Genomic DNA, 19544 nt, shown 5'->3' with positions numbered 1-19544 from the left:
ACCCTTTTTGGTTCTGCTAACTAAACTTATTTTCCAGTGTTTTTCAATACATTAAGAATAGTCAGATTTTCTGTTAAAAAGGAAAACTTAAGGCGGTGAGCTTAAACTCAGTCAAGAGTTGAGTAACTGGCTGACTTAAGAGGGACCTACTGCACTTAACATTTAGAAACAATAATAACAGCTTTCAGCAGGAAATATGAAAGCTTCAAAATGCCACATTTCCTCAGTTCGTCTCTTTTAAGTGTACGGAATTTTCCCCACTTGCTTTGTGGGTGGGATATACCCAGGACTATAAACTCAGTAAACAGTGATGTGTTACAATCACACTGACCAGTAGAAAAAAGGAGGAGAATTCACCAGCGGTTGAGAGATGGTTGGAAATGGCTAATGTCCTCCACAGTTTGCTAAGAAACAGAAGACAAGATTTTGAGGTAATTCTGCTTGCCTGTGTTCAAATGTAAAAAGATTTTTTTTCCTCCCAGAAGCAATACTTTTTCTCTCAGGTTGCAAAGTGCATTTTTAAAATCTTCTCAGTTGTCACCGTGTCGGCTGTCCCCAAGCTCTGTCCCATCTGTGTGTCCCACCAATTATCCATCTATGGTTTCAGTCAGCCTCTGTGGTTCTACATCTTATTATACCAATTCATGGAGCGTTTCACGGCTTTGACCCAGTTCTCCATACTTGGTTCATACTCTTGCCATTTCTTCTGTGGCTTGAAAACCATTTCACTTTGTCTCAGTCTTTTTAGTTCTTCTTTGTCAGCCCAAAACCCTATACATGGAAAAAAAAAAAATTCCGAAATTGAAGATAAATAATGAATACATGAAATTTACCCACAAACCTGCGGAAATGGTACAAAGATAAACCATAATTATTTTAAAATACAGTTCCAGATGTTTGCTAGACTAACTATACCTGATAATAAGTAAACCAAGGTTTAAGGACTTACTGGTTTTTAACGGTCAGCTTCATCTGGCGGGTGGGGGGAAGGGCATCAAATCAGTTTAAGATCAGTCACTTTCTTTTTTTTAATTAAAATATTTTTAATTATCTTTATTTAATGAATACAGAAGTCATAAATCAGGAGGGGAATGGGAGATAGAGAAGAAGAGAAACAGAAACATCTGCAGCACTGCCTCACCATTCTCGAAGTTTTCTCCCTTGAGGTGGGAACCAGGGGCTCGAACCTGATCCTTGGGCACGGTCACATGTGTGCTCAACCAGGTGTGACACCACCTGGCCCTCAGTCATAGCTTCTCATCCTTTAATTTCATGACTTGTAGATAAGAAAAAAAAAAAGAAATAGTACATTTTCTTCCTGAACAATGGAAGAAGGCAAAAATAATTGAAGATTTTTCCCCCAGGTCTTGAGCTAAAAGGCAATAAAATATATTTTATATATTTTAAATACATAAAAATGTCAAATTTGGGAGTGCAGTGGGTTAAGCGCAAACACAAGGACCGGCATAAGGATCCTGGTTCGAGCATCTGGCTCCCCACCTGCAGGGGGCTGCTTCACAGGCAGCCTCTCTGTCTTCCCATCCTCTCTCAATTTCTCTCTGTCCTATCCAACAATGACATCAGTAACAACGACAATAATAATCACCACAACAACGATAAAACAACAAGGGCAACAAAAGGGGGGGAAAAGCCTCCAGGAGCAGTGGATTTGTGGTGCAGGTACCAAGTCCCAGCAATAACCCTGGAGGCAAAAAAAAAAAAGTCAAAGTAGGGGATTAAATAATGAATAGCTTCTTCTTCTTCTTTAAAAAAAAATAATAAAGTCAGCCCATCTTGGATGGAGCTTGAAGAAATCATGTTAAGAGAAATAAGTCAGGTGGTCCAGGAGGTGGCACAGTGGATGAAGTGTTAGCTTCTCAATCATGAGGTCCTGAGTTCAATCCCCAGCAGCACATGTACCAGAGTGATGTCTTTCTCTCTCTCCTTCTATCTTCATGAATAAATAAATAAAATCTTTTTTTTAAAAAAAGAGAGAGAAATAAGTCAGAAACAGAAGGATGACTATGGACTGATCTCACTCTCAGGCGAAGTTGAAAAACAAGATCAGAAGAGAAAACACAAGTAGAGCCTGAACTAGACTTGGTGTATTGCACCAAAGTTAACAGGTCCAAAAAGGATGACAGAGGACCTAGTGGGAGTTGTATTGTTATGTGGAAAACTGAGAAACGTTATGCATGTACAAACTATTGTATTTACTGTGGACTGTAAAACATTAATCCCCCAATAAAGAAATTTTAAAAAATTAAGGGCTAGGCATTGGCACAACTGATTGAACATACACATTACCATGTGCAAGGACTGATTTAAGACCCTAATCCCCACTTGCAGGGAGGTTAAGCTTCACAAGTAGTGAAGCAGGGCTGCAGGTATCTCTTTCTTTCTCTCTCCCTATCACCCCCTTGCCCTCTTGATTTTTCTCTGTCCTATCAAATTAAATAACAAATAAATACTTTTTTAGAAAAACTTCAAAAAAAAAATATATATATATATATTTTTTTTTACCAGAATGCTCAGCTCTGGCTGATGTTGGTGCTAGGGATTGAACCTGGGACCTTGGAACCTCAGGTACAAGAATTTTGTTTGCATGACCATTATGCTATCTTCCCCACCCCACCAAAATATTTTTTTAATTTCTTTATTGGGGAATTAATGTCTTACATTCAACAACCCAAAATATTTTTTACAAGTTCATTTATTGAGGGTAGAGAAAGAGAAGAGAGAGAACCAGACCATCACTCTGGCATATGCACTGCCAGGAATCACACTTAGGACCTCACGTTTGAAAAGTTCAACCATTTATCCACTGCACCACACCATTTCTTTTTCAAATTATGAAATTTCATAAAAAAGCTATTTAAATCCCAGCACCAGGGATCAGGTGGTGGTGTACCTGGTTGAGCGCACATGTTACAGTGAACAAGATCTGGGTTCAAGCCTCCCAGTTCTCACCTGCAAGGGGAAAGCTTTGCAAGTGGTGAAGCAGTGCTGCACATGTCTCTCTATCTCTCTCTCCCTCTCTGTCTCCACCTTCCTCTCAATTTCTGGCTGTCTCTATCAAGTAAATAAAGATAACAAAAAAATTCAAATTAAAAAATAAATTTCAACTCTAGACAATATTGTTGCTCTGGCATGAGTTGTTCCTTACAAAGACAGTCGCGTGAGTTACCAGCAGCCAGAACGAGCAGCCAGAAACACACTTGTAACTCTAGCAGAAGTTGTGTGCATAGGGAGAGCAGTCGTATCAGCCCACTGGGTACAGCTCACCTACTCTCACGTACTGGCCCAGTGACCAGGCTTTATAAAGTGCATTTCCTCTTTTGAACAATGCACTAAGAGTCCTAGAAGTTTCTATCAAGTTCCATTCTTCCTTTTTACAAAGTCAGTCTATTACAAAATTAGATTCTCTTTTATAAAAAAAAAAATTCTGGGAGCTGGGCAGTAGCACAGAGAGTTAAGTGCACATGGCACAAAATTCAAGGGCTAGCTTAAGGATCTGGGTTCAAGCCCCTGGCTCCCCACCTGCAGGGGGGTCGCTTCACAGGTGGTGAAGCAGGTCTGCAGGTGTCTATCTTTCTCTCCTCCTCTCTTGATTTCTCTCTGTCCCATCCAAAAACAACAGCTATTAAAACAATAACAATAACAATTACAATAAGCACAACTACAAGAGGAACAAAATGGGGAAAATGGCCTCCAGGAGCAGTGGATTAGTGGTGCTGCTGCCGAGCCCCAGTGATAACCCTGGAGACAAAAAAAAAAAAAAAACTTATTTATTATTGGATAGAGACTGAGAGAAATGGAGAAGGAAGGGGGAGACAGTGAGACACCTGCAGCTCTGCTTTGACAATTTTCTTTTTAAAGCTTTTACTTACTAATAAGAAAGATAGGAGGAGAGAGAGAAAGAAGCAGTCATCACTCAGGCACATGTGCTGTGGGGATTGAACTCTGCACCTCAGGCTTGAGAGTCTAATGCTTTATCCACTGCGCCACCTCCTGGAAAACCCCACTTAACTACTTGTGAAGTTTCCCCTCTGCAGGTGGGGACCAGGAGCTTGAACCCAGGTCCTTATGCACTGTGATGTGTGTGATTAACCAAGTGTGCCGTTACTTAGCCCCCAGATTACCTACATGTAAAAATATCAATTTATAGGTATCAGAAAAATAGTCAAGGGAGCTGGTTGAGTGTATTTATCACAGTGTGCAAGGACCCAGGTTCAAGCCTCTAGTCCCCACCTAGAGGGGAAGTTTCACGAGTGGTGAGGCAATGATGTGGGTGTCTCTCTCCCTTTCTTGTTTTTAATTTTTTTAAAACGAAATTAAATTTATTATTGGATAGAGACAGAGAGGAATTGAGTCAGGCAATAGTGCAGTGGGTTAAATGCATATGGCATCAAGCGCATGGACTGGCGTAAGGATCCAGGTTCAAGCCCTTGGCTCACCACCTGCAGGGGGGTTGCTTCACGGGCAGTGAAGCAGGTCTGCAGGTGTCTCTCTGGGTCCTTGGATACTGTAATGTGTGTGCTTAAGCAGGTGCGCCACCACCTGGTTCCTTTCTCCATATCTTCCCCTTCCCTCTAAATTTCTGTTTCTATCACACATACACATGTACATGCACACACACACACATATATAAATACAGGGCTGAGGAGATAGCATAATGGTTACACAAAAGGGCTTTCATGCCTGAGGCTCTAAGGTTTCAAGTTCAATCACCAGCACCACCATAAGCCAGAGGTGAGCAGTGCTCTGGTTAAAAAATAAATAAATAATATATATGTATATTAATATAAAATCATATATACATATAATAAATAAATCAGGAGTTTCTTATTCTTTTCTTTTTTTTTTTTTTGACAACAAAGTTATTACTGGGGCTTAGTGTCTGCATGCGCCTGGTGTTTTGTTTTGTTTTAATTTTTTCCTTTTCCAGTGCCATGACAAACTTTAAAGAATGGGCCTGCCTGCCCACCAGCTGCTGTCCCTACTGGCTCATTTGTCTTCTGTCTCTTTCCCTGGATGCCCAGCCTCTTCAAACCTAAACTCTGTGCTGCTCCTCTCAAGGAAACCTACACCCCTTGCTTGGTGCCATGGCTGTTGGCTGCGTTCACCACACATTTCACAGTGGGCTGACTTGTCTGACTGCTTCCAGGAACCAAGTCTTTCAGACTTTGTCCTTAGCAGTGATTTGAGTGAGTAACTGGGTCTTTAACACACTTGATAAGTAAAAGAATGCAGTGTGTGTATGTGTGTGTGTGTGTGTGATCATTGGGGCTTCACTGCTCCAGGCCAACTTTTTTCAAACAGAAAGACCAAGACAGAAAGACGCCATAGCACTGAAGCTTCAATGTAGTAGAGACTGAGCTCGAACCTGGATCATTAGTAGGACAGAGCAAGCATGCTATCCAGTAAGCTTTCTTTCTAGCCCAATAATGCAGAGGTTTCTTTATTATTATTTTTTTATTTTTTTGCCTCCAGGGTTATTGCTGGGGCTCGGTGCCAGCACTATGAATCCACTGCTCCTGGAGGCCAGTTTTCACATTTTGTTGCCCTTGTTGTGGTTGTTATATAGCTGTTGTTGTTGGATAGGACAGAGAGAAATTGACAGAGGAGGGGAAGACAGAGAGGAGGAGAGAAATACAGATACCTGTAGACCTGCTTCACCGCTTGCGAGGCAACCCCCCTGCAGGTGGGGAGCTGGGTGCTCAAACCGGGATCCTTATGCCAGTCCTTGTGCTTTGCACCATGTGTGCTTAACCTGCTGTGCTACTGCCCAGCCACCTCTTTATTATTTTTTAATAAGCTCAGGTTGAATTTATTAATTTATTGTATAGAGGCAAACAAACTGAGAGGGAAGGGGGAGAATGTAGGGGAAAGAGAGAGAAACACCTGCAGCATTTTTTACCACTCAGGAAGCCCTCCCCTTCCAACACACACACACACACACACACACACACACACACACACTGCTCAATCCCAGGTCCTAGTGCATTGTAACATGTGTGCTCAACCAGGTACACCACTTCCCGGCCCAGAATGCAGAGGTTTCTAATGCTAAAGGCACATCTGTGCACTTGGGAAGTCCAGCCAGAGACCCTTCCTGTTAAAAGGCTAGAGCAGGTGAGAGTAAAATTCCCCAACCTCATGCTTTAGGACTGCAGCCATGATGGAGGAGGGGCAGTGCCCTGCACAGAGACAAGCACAGAAGCTCCGTACCCACACACGGAGCCTCATGGACAGCAAGGTGCTCTTGGTTTTCCAACCTGCATGAGGAGACAGAGAGAAAGAGAGGGCTGGGGGTTCGGGGGGAGAGGGAGAAAGATGTGGGAGGAGAAATAACAGAAAACCATTTGCAGGAAAGCCCCTGTGTCTTACACATACCCACAGCAAGGCCGGCCAGCGAGGCAGCACCCAGGCAGGACATGTCGATGTGGACAGGCCTATCTATGGCCTCGCTGATCAGGTCTGATGTCATCTGCATGACAAAACTGTTCTTACAAACTCCGCCATCTGCCCTGTGGGTAGCAAGGGGTTCCAGGCAAATTACTGTTACAAAAGCATAAAGGCATTACTCATCCTTCCTGCCCCAGTAGGGAAAGACGGGGACAGGCTGGGAATATAGATGAACTTGCCAACGCCCATGTCCAACGGAGAAGCAATTACAGAAACCAGACCTCCCACCTTCTGCACCCCATAAAGACCCTGGGCCCATGCTCCCAGAGAGATAAAGAATAGGAAAACTATCAAGGGAGTGGATGGGATATGGAACTCTGGTGGTAGGAAATGTTTGGAATTTTACCCCTTTTATTCTGTGGTTTTGTTGATATTTCCTATTTTTTATTTTATAAATAAATTTTAAAAAGAAAAGGAACAGAGGCAGGACCATAGAAAAATGACCCAATATATAAAACTAGAGATAGGTAGCTATAGAAATAATAGTCAACCTATATCTGTAACCTGGGGGAACTGCTGTAGTTTCCAATGGAGGGAATGGGGACACAAAATTTTGGTGGTGGTAATGTATGGAATTATACACATGTTATCTTATAATTTTGTAAATCAATAATAAATCAATAATAAAATTTTTTAAAAAGATATTACTCGGGAGTCGGGCAGTAGCACAGCGAGTTAAGTGCATGCGGCGCGAAGCACAAGGACTGGTGTAAGGATCCCGGTTCAAGCCCCTGGCTTCCCACCTGCAGGAGAGTCGCTTCACAAGTGGTGAAGCAGGTCTGCAGGTGTCTTTCTCTCCCCCTCTTTGTCTTCCCCTCCTCTCTCCATTTCTCTCTGTCCTATCTAACAATGATGACATCAATAACAACAACAATAATAACTACAACAACAATAAAACAAGGGCAACAAAAGGGAAAGTAAAAAAAAAAAAGACATTAATCATCTTTTTCCCCCCCCCCCTTTTTTTTTTTTTTTTTTTTTTAGCTCTTGAGACTAAGCCCAGGGTCTTACAGGGACAAAACCCTCGTTCCTTCACTGAGCTACTCCCCGGCCCCCCGGCCCCTATCCACCATGACTCAATGGCCACATGCTGCTTTTAGAGCCTTAATTTAACTTTTTTATTTCCTTTATTTTTTCCTTTTCTTTAGATACAGAGAGGTAGAGGTAGAGAAAGAGAGAGACAGAGAGAGAGAGAAAGAGGTCACAGCACTGACACTTCCTTCAATGCTGGGGGGTGGGGATTGGTGGGTAGGAGGCTGGGCTCGAACCTGGGTCAGCACACCATCCAAGTGAGCTATTTTGCTAGTTCTGATTTAACCTTTTTCTTTCTCTCTCTCTTTTTTCTTTCTTCTTTCTTTAAAAGTTTATCCAACGTTTTAATAAATCACCAACTTAAAAATAAATATAATAGGGAGTTGGGTGGTAGCACAGCAGATTAAGTGCACGTGGCGCAAAGTCCAAGGACTGGCATAAGGATCCCAGTTTGAGCCCCCAGCTCCCCTCCTGCAGGAGAATAGCTTCACAGGTGGTGAAGCAGGTCTGCAGGTGTCTATCTTTCTCTCCCCCTCTCTGTCTTCCCCTCCTCTCTCCACTTCTCTCTGTCCTATCCAACAACAGTGACATCAATAACAACAACAATAATAACTACAACAATAAAACAAGGGCAACAAAAGGGAATAAATAAATAAAATAAATAATTTAAAAAATATAATAAATAATTAGAAAAATCCACATTATATTCTAGAGAAACAACCCTCTAGGTTTTACTGCATTGTTTGTATTAGTGATTTAATAATGATCAACACAATTGTAGGATAACAGGGGTACAATTCCACACAACGCCCATCACCAGGGTGCTGTATCCCAACCCCTCCATTAGAAGCTTCCCTATTCTTTATCCCTCTAGGGGATAAAGATCTTAGTGGGGTGTTGTTTCTGTCATAGTGGCCAAGGCTTCACTGCTCTGTGATGACTATTTATTTATTTATGTATTTATTTAATCCCGATAGATAGCTAGAGACAAAGAGATAGGGAAGGAAAGATATCTCAACACTGAAACTTTCTCCAACACTGTGGCAGCCAGGCTCGAACTTGAGTCAATTGCATGGAGAAGCAGCTGATTCAAGCGAGCAATTTTGCTGACTCTGAAGCTTTACTTATTCGTTCGTTTTTTTTTTTTTTCTTTTTTTTGCCTCCAGGATTATTGCTAGTTTCAGTGCCTGAACCATGAATCCACTGCTCCTGGAGGCTTCCCCCCCCCACCCCTTTGTTGCCCTTGTTGTTTTTTAACCATTGTCGTGGTTATTATCATTGTTGTTACTGATGTCGCTGTTGTTGGATAGGACAAAGAGAAATGGAGAGAGGAGGGGAAGACAGAGAGGGAGAGAGAAAGATAGACACCTGCAGATCTGCTTCACCACTTGTGAAGAGACCCCCGCCCCACGCAGGTGGGAAGCTGGGGGCTCAAATTGGGATCCTTATGCCAGTCCTTGTGCTTTGCTCCATGTGTGCTTAACCCGCTGCACTACCGACCGGCTCCGATTGCAAAGATTTTTATAATACACACAAGTACTAAGATTCCCCCAAATCCCATGCTGTGTTTTATTTTTCACAAATCCAAACGTAGCTTTCCTTTCCTTCCGAGTTCCTATGACCAAGAATTTTTATGCAAAGAAACAGGACAGTATCTCTTTTTGAAATCCTGAATAATTATAATGATACAAACAGTAATAGAAGCTGTTTCCTCCTTTTCTTTCTTTATCTTTTTTCCTTTTTTAGGATTTATTTAATTAGCCTGGGGGCAGGAGAGAGGGGGAACCATGGATAGTTCCACTCTGACATGTGAGATGCCGGCTTCAAACCCGGGACCTCATGCTTGAGAATCCAACACTTCATCTTCTTCACCACTTCTCTGTTGCCACCACCACTTACTACTAATGACTAAATCGAATCTATGAGAAGCAGACTTTACTTACCGGATTTTTGTTATAGGAATATGAATCTCTTTCTGCATCACCTCATATAACTGTTTGTTTCTAGACAAAAACAAAGAAACAAACAGAAACAAGATAATTATTTAGAAGAAATTTGTACCATAATAATTCCATTTTTTTTCCAATCTAGAAAAATCTGAACTCTGGTACTCATAAAATAAGAGAAGATATTAAAGAAATATATCATATTGACAAGAAATCACGAGTAGATGCCCAAATAAATAAGAAGCTCAGTGTCTTTTGCTCTTCCACTTTGTACAAGAGTCTTAATTATTGGGGATCAGGTGGTGGTGCACTGGGTTGAGCATACACATTACAGTACACAAGGACCTGGGTTCAAGCCCCTAGTGCCCACCTGTAGGGGGGAAGTTTCATGACTCGAGAAGCAGGGCTGCAGGTATCTCTCTCCCTCTCTGTATCCCCCCTCAATTTCTCTCTGACTCTATCCAATAATAAAAATTTTTTTAAAAGAGCTTAATTTTTGACAATTTATTGTTTCTACAAGTAAAGATTTGAAGCAGTGATAGACATTAAAACCACATAACATAAACATCTACTTTATTAAAATATAAAAAATATTTTTATAAACATACAAAAGCTACTATTATTATTGTTGTTTTTAATCAGAGCAGTGCTCAATGGCTTATGGTGTTGCTGGGGATTGAACCTGGGACTTCAGAGCAACAGGCATCAAAGTCTTTGGCATAACCACTATGCTATCTCCCTTCTATAAAATTTATTTGAAATACTAAACATCCCAGAGTCATTATAGTCACGTTCTTAGTCTTTTTTTTAAATATTTATTTATTTATTCCCTTTTGTTGCCTTTGTTTAATTGTTGTAGTTATTATTGTTGTCGTTTATGTTGTCGTTGGATAGGACAGAGAGAAATGGAGAGAGGAAAGGAAGACAGAGAGAGGGACAGAAAGATAGACACCTGCAAACCTGCTTCACCGCCTGTGAAGCGACTGCCCTGCAGGTGGGGAGCCGGCAGCTCAAACCCGGATACTTCCTCTAGTCCTTGCGCTTTGCCCCACGTGCGCTTAACCCGCTGTGCTACCGCCCAACTCCCACGTTCTTAGTCTTAATAAACTAATCCCACCTCAAAACATAGAAACCCTGGGAAACAGACATACAGAATAAATGATGATTTCACCTTTGAGTATAACAAGCATGAGTAACTGGAATTCCCCTTCATAAATAAAGATACAAAACCCTTTGGAGGGGTTGGGCCGTGGTACACCAGGTAGAGTGCACACATTACAACACACAAGGACCCTGGTTAAAGTTCCTGGCCCCCACCTGTAGGGGGGGGAAAGCTTCACGAGTGATGAAGCAAGGACTGCTGATATCTCTCTATCTTCTCCTTCCTTCTCAACTTCTCTCTGTCGCTATCCTAAATAAGTAAATAATAATAATAAAAAGTTAAAGACTCCTTGGCAGGAGGGATCAGGCGGTAGCACAGTGGGTTAAGTGCACATGGCACAAAGTGCAGAGACCAGCATAAGGATCCCAGTTTGAGCCCCCGGCTCCCCACCTGCAGGGGAGTTGCTTCACAGACGGTGAAGCAGGTCTGCAGGTGTCTATTTTCCTGTCTTCCCCTCCTCTCTCCATTTCTATCTGTCCTATCCAACAACAACAACAATAATAACAATAAACAACAAGGGCAATAAAAGGGAAAAAAATGGCCTCCAAGAGCAGTGGATTCATCGTGCAGGCACCAAGCCCCAGTAATAACCCTGGAGGCCAAAAAAAAAAAAAAGAAAAAAAAAGACTTATTGGCAGTCCAAATTTTGAATCTTTTATGCTTATGTTGTTTTCGACGGGCTATGTTGTTTTCACCGGGCTGGCTTCAAGGGCGGGTAACAGATGACCCGGGACTCATGGCTGGGTTGTACGCAGTATCTCTTTATTCATGCAGGACGCAGCACAATCTATACCAAGCTAAGCTAAACTAAAAACTACAATCTTGTCCTTATAAATATACTAGCCCAGTAGGGTGGGAACAGGATGCGACACAGAGAGGGTGGAGAGAAAAGTGACTGGTGAAAATCAGGGTATGACAAGGAGAGGGGGCGGAGCAGGCAAGAATTTTACCACTGAACCACCAATGCCCTGGAGGGAAGGTGGTGCTTGTTAACAGCAGTTATGTAAATAGAATGAAGTGGTTATGTAAATAGAATAGTGTTAAGCAAGGGGGATTAAACTAATGAAACAAGAAGGGGTTTTTAGAAGCATACCAACAGCTTAAGAAACTGAAGATTTAGGGCTCACCAGGTAGGGTGCAGAGCTTGCCAAGCACACAGCCCGGTGTCAGGTCCTGGCACGACATGGAGAACTAATGCATGGGGTGCTGAGGGTACTCTTAATGCTGTGGTGTCTCTCCCTCTCTGTCTCCATCTGAACAAAAAAGAGTCAATCTGGGAGCAGTGACATCTCACCAACAAGAGGCCTTCATTCCAAGAAAAGGAAAAGGAAACTGAGTGTTTAAAAAAGATAATAATAAACACTGTTGTTGTTATTATTATCCCAGAGTTGTGTTATACCAGAGTACTGCTCAGCTCTGGTTTATGCTGGTGCTGGGTATTGAACTTGGGATGTTGGAGTCTTAGGCATGAAAGAAAAGGTAATTTTCAGACAACAATTCTAAGTGGTACTATTAAATACAAAAAAGAGAAAAATAGTTACATTAAATTAAAGCCTTAGTAAGGAAATTAGTAATAAGAACAGACTGCATCATCCACAGTATGAATTAAGCTAAAGGCACTGGCTAAAGTTGAGCTTCACAGTCCAGTAGAAATGAATGAGAGGCAGGGGCCAGGTGGTGGCGCACCAGGTAAAGCGCACATAGTACGAAGCACAAGGACCCGTGCAAGGATCGCAGCTCGAGTCCCACTGGGATCCCCACCTGCGGGGGGTGGGGGGGGTGTTGGTGTCGCTTCACAGGCGGTGAAGCAGGTCTGCAGGTGTCTGTCTTTCTCTCCCCGTCTCTGTCTTGTCTTCCTTTCTCCATTTCTCTCTGTCCTGTCCAACAACAATGACAATAACAGCAACAACAACAACCATGGAAAAAATATGGCTGCCAGGAGCAGTGGATACACAGCATAGGCATCAAACCCCAGCAACAACCCAGGAGGCAAAAAAAAAAAAAAAAAAGAAAAGAAAAAGAAAAGAAAAAAGGGAAGGAAAGGAAAGAATGAGAGGCACTGGCAGTCTGGGCTGGGGAGGGGGTGTCGGGGGGGGGGGGGGTTCTGGTACCTGAACGCTATTGACTCCAGTATGGCTCGCACCAGATGGTATTTGCTGGTAGAAGGCTTCAGGCCCATGAAAGAGGCACAGGCACAGGGGTCATTTAACGGAGCCTAAAGCAAGAGTGGGGAAGAAAATATTATTATTGCTCTAAGTTGTCTCAGTAGGCTTGAAGACTTTCTACAGGAAAACATACTACTATGCCATAAAAGCATAGCTATGTCAGGAGGGAAGACTTATTTAGAGTTAGTTTAAAAGAGATGACAGGTCTTTCCAATTATGTTCATGGTGAAAGTACTTTTTTTTTTTTTTTTTTTGCCTCCAGGGTAATCACTGGGGCTAAGTGCCTGCACTGTGAATCCACTGCTCCTGGAGGCTATTTTTTTTTTTTTCCAGAGAGAAATGGAGAGAGGAGGGGAAGACAGAGAGGGGGAGAGAAAGACAGACACCTGCAGACCTGCTTCACTGCTACCCCCAGCAGGTGGGGAGCCGGGGGCTTGAACCGAGATTCTTACGGTGGTCCTTGTTCACGCCATGTGCACTTAATGAGTTGTGCTACCACCTGCCCCCCCCCCCCGTTTTTTTTTTTTTTTAAAGAGACTGAAACAAGGTTGAGTGACTTAAGCCAGCTTGGAAGCTGTGGGGCATTTTTCCTGAGCTCATAACCCAGAAAAGGGACTGGACTTCCAGAGCTTAAGTTATTCAATGCTCAGCCTTATCAAATGAGGAAAATGAAAAGAAGCTCCAGTATTTCCCTTATTTTCCTAAATATGGCATTTTTTAAAAATTATCTATTTATTCATGAGAAAGACAGGAGAGAGAAAGAACCAGACATCACTTTGGTACATGTGCTGCCAGGGACTGAACTCAGGACTTAAGAGTCCTGACTCTTAACTCATTGGACTTAAGAGTCCAATGCTTTTTCCACTGCGCCACCTCCCGGACCACAACTATGGCATTTTTACACTAAAATTATTTATTATGTATTCTGTTAGTTTTTGCTCCCCCCCCCCCACCGCCTTTTCTTCTGCCACCCTCCACTCAGCTAATTCTTCTTCCTCTCCCAATGTGGCTTAGCTTCTGCTGAGAAAACTCCAGCCCTCAGAGGCGAGATCAGGCTCCTGTGACATGGCTGTGGGCCTCCTACCTCTTGCCTTCACTTCACAGCTGTGTAATCACCTTGACTGGGCTGGTTAGTTCTGAAACTCTGCCTTCCCGGCCACACCACAAGCAGGACAGGTGGAGGCTCACCTGACGTGTCCCCGGGGCCTGGCACTGAATCTCCTCTGATGGGTCAAGGCACAACTGAGGACTCAGTGAACCAATAACACTGCCACGAGTTCCTTCCCTTCTCTTTAAGTTTGCTCACTTACTTACGAGAGAAAGGAAAGAGAAGGCACCAGAGCATTACTTTAGTACAGGAGAACTCGGGGCCCCACCCCCATGCTTGAGAGTCTGACCTCTTATCCATGATGACACATTCTGGACGGCTGTTCCTAGTTCATTACTACAAGACATCTTGTCTTTACTGTAACTAAGGTTCTTTCTTTCTCCCTTTCTTTTCTTTCTTTCTTTCTTTCTTTCTTTCTTTCTTTCTTTCTTTCTTTCTTTCTTTCTTTCTTTTTTGCCTCCGCTGGGGCTCATTGCCTGCACTACGAATCCACTGTTCCTGGAGGCCATTTTTTCCCATTTTGTTGCCACTGATGTTGTTGTTGGAGAAAAATCGAGAGAGGAGGGGAGGCAGAGAGAGGGAGAGAAAGACAGACACCTGCAGACCTGCTTCACCGATTGTGAAGGACCCCCTGCAGGTGGGGAGCCGGGGGCTCGAACCAGGATCTTTATGCTGGTCCTTGCGCTTCGCGCCACGTGCGCATAAACCAGTGTGCTACTGCCCGACCTCCACTAACTTTATTTTTAAACAATATTTATTTATTTATTTTTAATGAAAGATAGAAAGATAGATAGATGATAGATAAAGATAGATACCAGAATACTGCTCAATTCTGGCTTATGGTGGTGCTGGGGATTGAACCTGGGACCTCAGAGCCTCAGGCATGAAAGTCTTTTGCAGAACCATTATGCTGTCTCCCCAGCCCTATTTTTCTGTTGTGGTTTTATTCTGATAAATTTTCAAATGTGTTAATTTCTTTTGCTTTTGGTCAAAGCAGGTTAATATAGTATACTTTGCAGAGTATATAGTTAGGACATAGCATATAGTATATATATGGTGGGTACCTAGTAGATGGTCTAAGACGGAGAGACCAGGGACACTCGTCTGAGCACACATTACCACGTGCAAGGACGAGGTTCAAGTCCCTACTCCCCACCTGCAGGGGAGAAGCTTCATGAGTGGTGAAGCAGGTCTGCAAGTGTGTCTTTCTTGTTTTCTCTCTATCCTTTCTTTCTCTGTTTCTCTCTGTTTATAAAATAAAAATAATAAAAATAATAATAATAATTCTAGGAACAATGGATTCATAGTATAGGCACCAAGCCCCAACAATAACTCTGGTGATAAAAATAAATAAATCAATACTATGAAACCAAGACTGGTCAGGCTCAGTTAGTTCACTGGATTACTAAGAATACACTCCTTTTTTGTGTCCAGTAAAAAATCCTCCTTTTGGGAGTCGGGCTGTAGCGCAGCGGGTTAAGCGCAGGTGGCGCAAAACACAAGGACCGGCATAAGGATCCCGTTCGAACCCCGGCTCCCCACCTGCAGAGGAGTCGCTTCACAGGCGGTGAAGCAGGTCTGCAGGTGTCTATCTTTCTCTCCTCCTCTCTGTCTTCCCCTCCTCTCTCCATTTCTCTCTGTCCTATCCAACAACGATGACAACAACAATAATAACTACAACAATAAAACAACAAGGGCAACAAAAGGGAATAAATAAATAAAATAAAAATATTTTTTAAAAAATCCTCCTTTTAATAGACCACATAAAAACTTAGTGTGAAGCCAGGAGATACGTCACCTAGTAGAGTGGACACTTTACCAAACTCAAGGACCTGGGTTTGAGCCCCTGGCCACTGCACAAGAGGAAGCTCCATGAGTGGTTCTGTGGTGTCTCTCCTTATCTCTGACTTTCTCCCTCTCTGTTTCTGATATTGGAAAAAAAAAATCCACTAGGGGTGGTGTGGTGGCACAGGTGAAAAAACAGAACAAAACATCCCAGTGGCAACAACAAATTAATAAAATCCCAGTGTGACTGGCATGAAATCACTCTGGTTTTTTTTTGGAAACGTAATTCACAACAGGTCAATTTGAGGAACACCACATCCCACAGAAACCCGGGCATTTCTCAGTAGGTCACGATGTCTCTAATGCACATAAGTCTTTCTCGGGGAAGGGTTTCCCTTTGCTAGGCACACAGTCTGAGGCCACACCTCCCTCTGTCCCTGCCAAACCCACCAAAGAAGGTTTCCAGAGTCATGGACCAAATAGCAACTGCAGAACCAGAAATAGTGAGACTCAGCAAAGCTGTTTAGCTTCCTGAATGAAACTGGCAGACTCCTGCCATCTGTCCTAGCTGACACTGCAGGTGGGGAGCCAGAGGCTCAAACTGGGATCCTTATGCTGGTCCTTGCGCTTTGTGCCATGTGCACTTAAACCGCTGCACTACTGCCCAGCCCCCACATCCCACTTCTGTACCTTCCCTCCCCACACCCCTGCTGTCAGAACTAAACCATGTGGACTGTACTCACTGATACCCCTGTGCATGGCCCCCAGGCTCCAGCCCACCCCCTTCACGCTCAGCAGACTCCCTGAAGAAGCTGAGCTTAGCAGACTTCACTTTCCTGCTCCCATTCTCTACGGCTGCATCAGCCTTCTGAACTCAGAGGCAGTGTCACAGGTACATGATTCTCCCTGCCTTCTCTCCTCTTGAATATACATTCTCTACTGGTTTCACACGGGCAGCTTGTAGGTGATCTGTCCCCCTCGCTCCTCCCCTCCCCACACCCCTTCACTCCCCTCCACTTTCCAGACAGCACAGCATCAGCACACAACCACTGTCTGAGGAAACTTGGTTCACAGCGAAGTGTTTTGATTGACTCTGAGAAATGCCTGCCTGGCTGCAGGCTGGGAGGTGGTGCTGTGGCCAGGGTCTCAGACCTAAGAGCGCGAGGTCCCATATTTAATCCCCGGCATCACATGTGCATGAGTGTCTGCCCTCATCCCAAGAGGAAGAGGAAGGGGCTGTAATTGGAGGTGAGCTGAACACGCTCTGCCTCTGCTGGAATCCATGCCATGGCCACCCACAGCCTCTCAGCCCCACCAGGCACTTTCTCCTTTACTTCTGCTCAGCGTCCATCCATCTGTCCACACTGTCAAGTAAGAGAGCAGTGGCTAGGTCATTGGTGGTGTGGCTGTGAAGAGAGGAATATTTGCATTTTCCAGGAATACTTTTTGTCTTTGGTGAATACCTGCAAGCCACTAAAAGATGGAACGAAATACACTCCTTCGGAATCTTCTAAACTTTTGGCCATTTTTTCCGTCTCAGCGGCATCTGTGAAAAGATCTGCAAAAGCAAGCAAACAAACAACCAAAAAAATTCTAAAACAAAACGAAGGGGGTTGGGGAGGGACAAACAGAATCACGTTACATGTCTGGCATTTATCTGCGTCCACATTCATCATGAATATAGGATCAACAGTTACAGTTTAAAAGGGCCAACAAAAAGGCTGAATTGCCCCAGCTGATCTGGGGAACCTCAGAGGCTTATGTTCCTATGGGAGGAGCAAGAGAACGGTGTCCTCGCCCTCCCCCCTCCCTCCTTTCTTTCTTTCTTTCTTTCTTTCTTTCTTTCTTTCTTTCTTTCTTTCTTTCTTTCTTTCTTTCTTTCGGAGCACAGTTGAGCTCTGCTGTGCACCCAGGTTGCACCTGGGATCTTAGAGCCTCAGACATGAAAGTCTTTTTGCATTATCTCGAGTTGAGTGCACACAATACTATGTGCAAGGACCTGGGTTCAAGCCCCTGGCCCCCACCTGCAGGGGGGAAGCTACATGGTCAACGAAGCAGGACTGTGTGATTTCACCACTCAAGGATGTGCTTTGCATTCAGATAGAGGGAGAAACACCAGAGCACTGAAGCTTCTTCTTGTTGCCACAGCATCTCCCATGAGGGACTGGGACTCAGACCTGAGCTGTGTGCATGGCAACACAGGCACCCTACCCAGTGAGCTATCTCTCCAATCTGTAGGCCTAACTTTAGCAGATACTGCCAAATTGTTTGACAAAGTGGTTCTACTACCTTCATGGCTCCATCATGAGAACTCCAGTTACCACAAGTTTTTGGTAATAATTATGCTTTTCTGTTTGGCTCTTCTGGGAATAGTGCATGATAGGATGATTCTTTTTCTTTATGTGGGGATTAATGGTTTACAGTCGACAGTAAAATACAGTAGTTTGTACATGCAAAACATGTCTCAGTTTCCCACATAACAATTCAACACCCACTAGGGTCATCCTCTGCCATCCTGTTCCAGAAGCTGAACCCTACCTCCCACCCAGAGTCTTTTAATTTGGTGCAATACACCAGATAGGATGATTTTTCTATTTCTCTGCTGATTAAATTATTTTTATTGACCATCTGGATATTATTATTTGTAAACTGATTCCTGATGCTGACTGACAGCATCAATCAGATAAAAAAGTAAAAAATCAGGAACTAGCCAGAATAGATACTACTAGCTCGACATAGCTTCATTCAAAGTGGCTTTATATTAAACATTTTCCTAATGATATAATGAAGAACTGATTAGAGATACACACTTTAAGATACACCTAAGTTAAGGGGTCTGGGCGGTGGAGCACCCAGTCAAGTGCACACATTAACATGCACAAGAACCTAGGTTCAAGCCCCCCCTCCTCACCACTCTCTACCGGCCCAGGAGGGGTCACTTCACAAGCAGTGAAGCAAGTCTGCAGGTGTCTCTCTTTCTCTATCTCCCCTAACCCTCTCAATTTCTCTCTGTCCTATCAAAATAATGATGATGATGATGATGATAGAAAGAAGAGGAGAAGAAACACACTGAAATTCAGGTTACTGAGGCTCATTCATTAACAGCCACAAGTGTTACTGAAAACCACAGTGATCAGATCCAAAGTTACATTCACCTGGTCAAGATGTTCAGAAAACACATCAAAATATGTCCAATGTTTGAATAACTAATGCTAAAAAGAGAAAACAGACTACTGGGCTGTGGAAACAGCATAACGGCTCTAAAAAAACTTTTTTAAAAAAATATTTATTTACTCCCTTTTGTTGCCCTTGTTGTTTTATTGTTGTAGTTATTACTGTTGTTGATGATGTCGGATAGGAGAGAGAAATGGAGATAGGAGGGGAAGACAGAGAGGGGGAGAGAAAGAGAGACACCTGCAGACCTGCTTCACCGACTATGAAGCGACTCCCCTGCAGGTGGGGAGCAGGGAGCTGGAACCAGGATCCTTCCACTGGTCCTTGCACTTTGCGCCATGTGCGCTTAACCCACTGCGCTACCACCCGACTCCCGGAAAAAAACTTTTATTTTTTTTATTTATTTATTCCCTTTTGTTGCCCTTATTGTTTGTTTTGTTTAGTTTATTTCTTTATTGGGGAGTTAATGTTTTACATTCAACAGTAAATACAATAGTTTGTACATGCATAACATTCCCCAGTTTCCCATTTAACAATACAACCCCCACTATGTCATTTGTCATCCTTCATGGACCTGTATTCTCCCCACCCACCCACCCCAGAGTCTTTTACTTTGGTGTGATATGCCAATTACATTTCAGGTTCTACTTGTGTTTTCGTTTCTGATCTTGTTTTTCAACTTCTGCCTGAGAGTGGCCCTTATT

At 43.3% G+C, this 19544-nt stretch overlaps 1 protein-coding gene across 5 annotated transcripts in view; it reads right to left on the bottom strand.

Moving 5' to 3' along the window:
• Positions 1–213: 213 nt before the first annotated feature.
• Positions 214–19544, bottom strand: part of GK5 (glycerol kinase 5) — a 77007-nt gene continuing 57676 nt past the window's right edge. For 4 of the 5 annotated variants that reach the window (XM_060197470.1, XM_060197471.1, XM_007529954.3 and 1 more), the window contains 5 exons: positions 17130–17224; positions 12720–12823; positions 9444–9503; positions 6397–6530; positions 214–771 (listed from right to left, as the gene is read on the bottom strand). In XM_060197470.1, coding sequence (XP_060053453.1) covers positions 623–771; positions 6397–6530; positions 9444–9503; positions 12720–12823; positions 17130–17224 — 542 coding nt within the window. In that variant the 3' untranslated portion in view covers positions 214–622. The remainder of the gene's footprint in view (positions 772–6396; positions 6531–9443; positions 9504–12719; positions 12824–17129; positions 17225–19544) is intronic. The other variant, XM_060197473.1, reaches the window with a different exon arrangement.

Source organism: Erinaceus europaeus, chromosome 9, assembly GCF_950295315.1.
Source record: "Erinaceus europaeus chromosome 9, mEriEur2.1, whole genome shotgun sequence".
Lineage (NCBI taxonomy): Eukaryota > Metazoa > Chordata > Mammalia > Eulipotyphla > Erinaceidae > Erinaceus > Erinaceus europaeus.
This window is presented reverse-complemented; position numbering and strand designations above follow the sequence as displayed.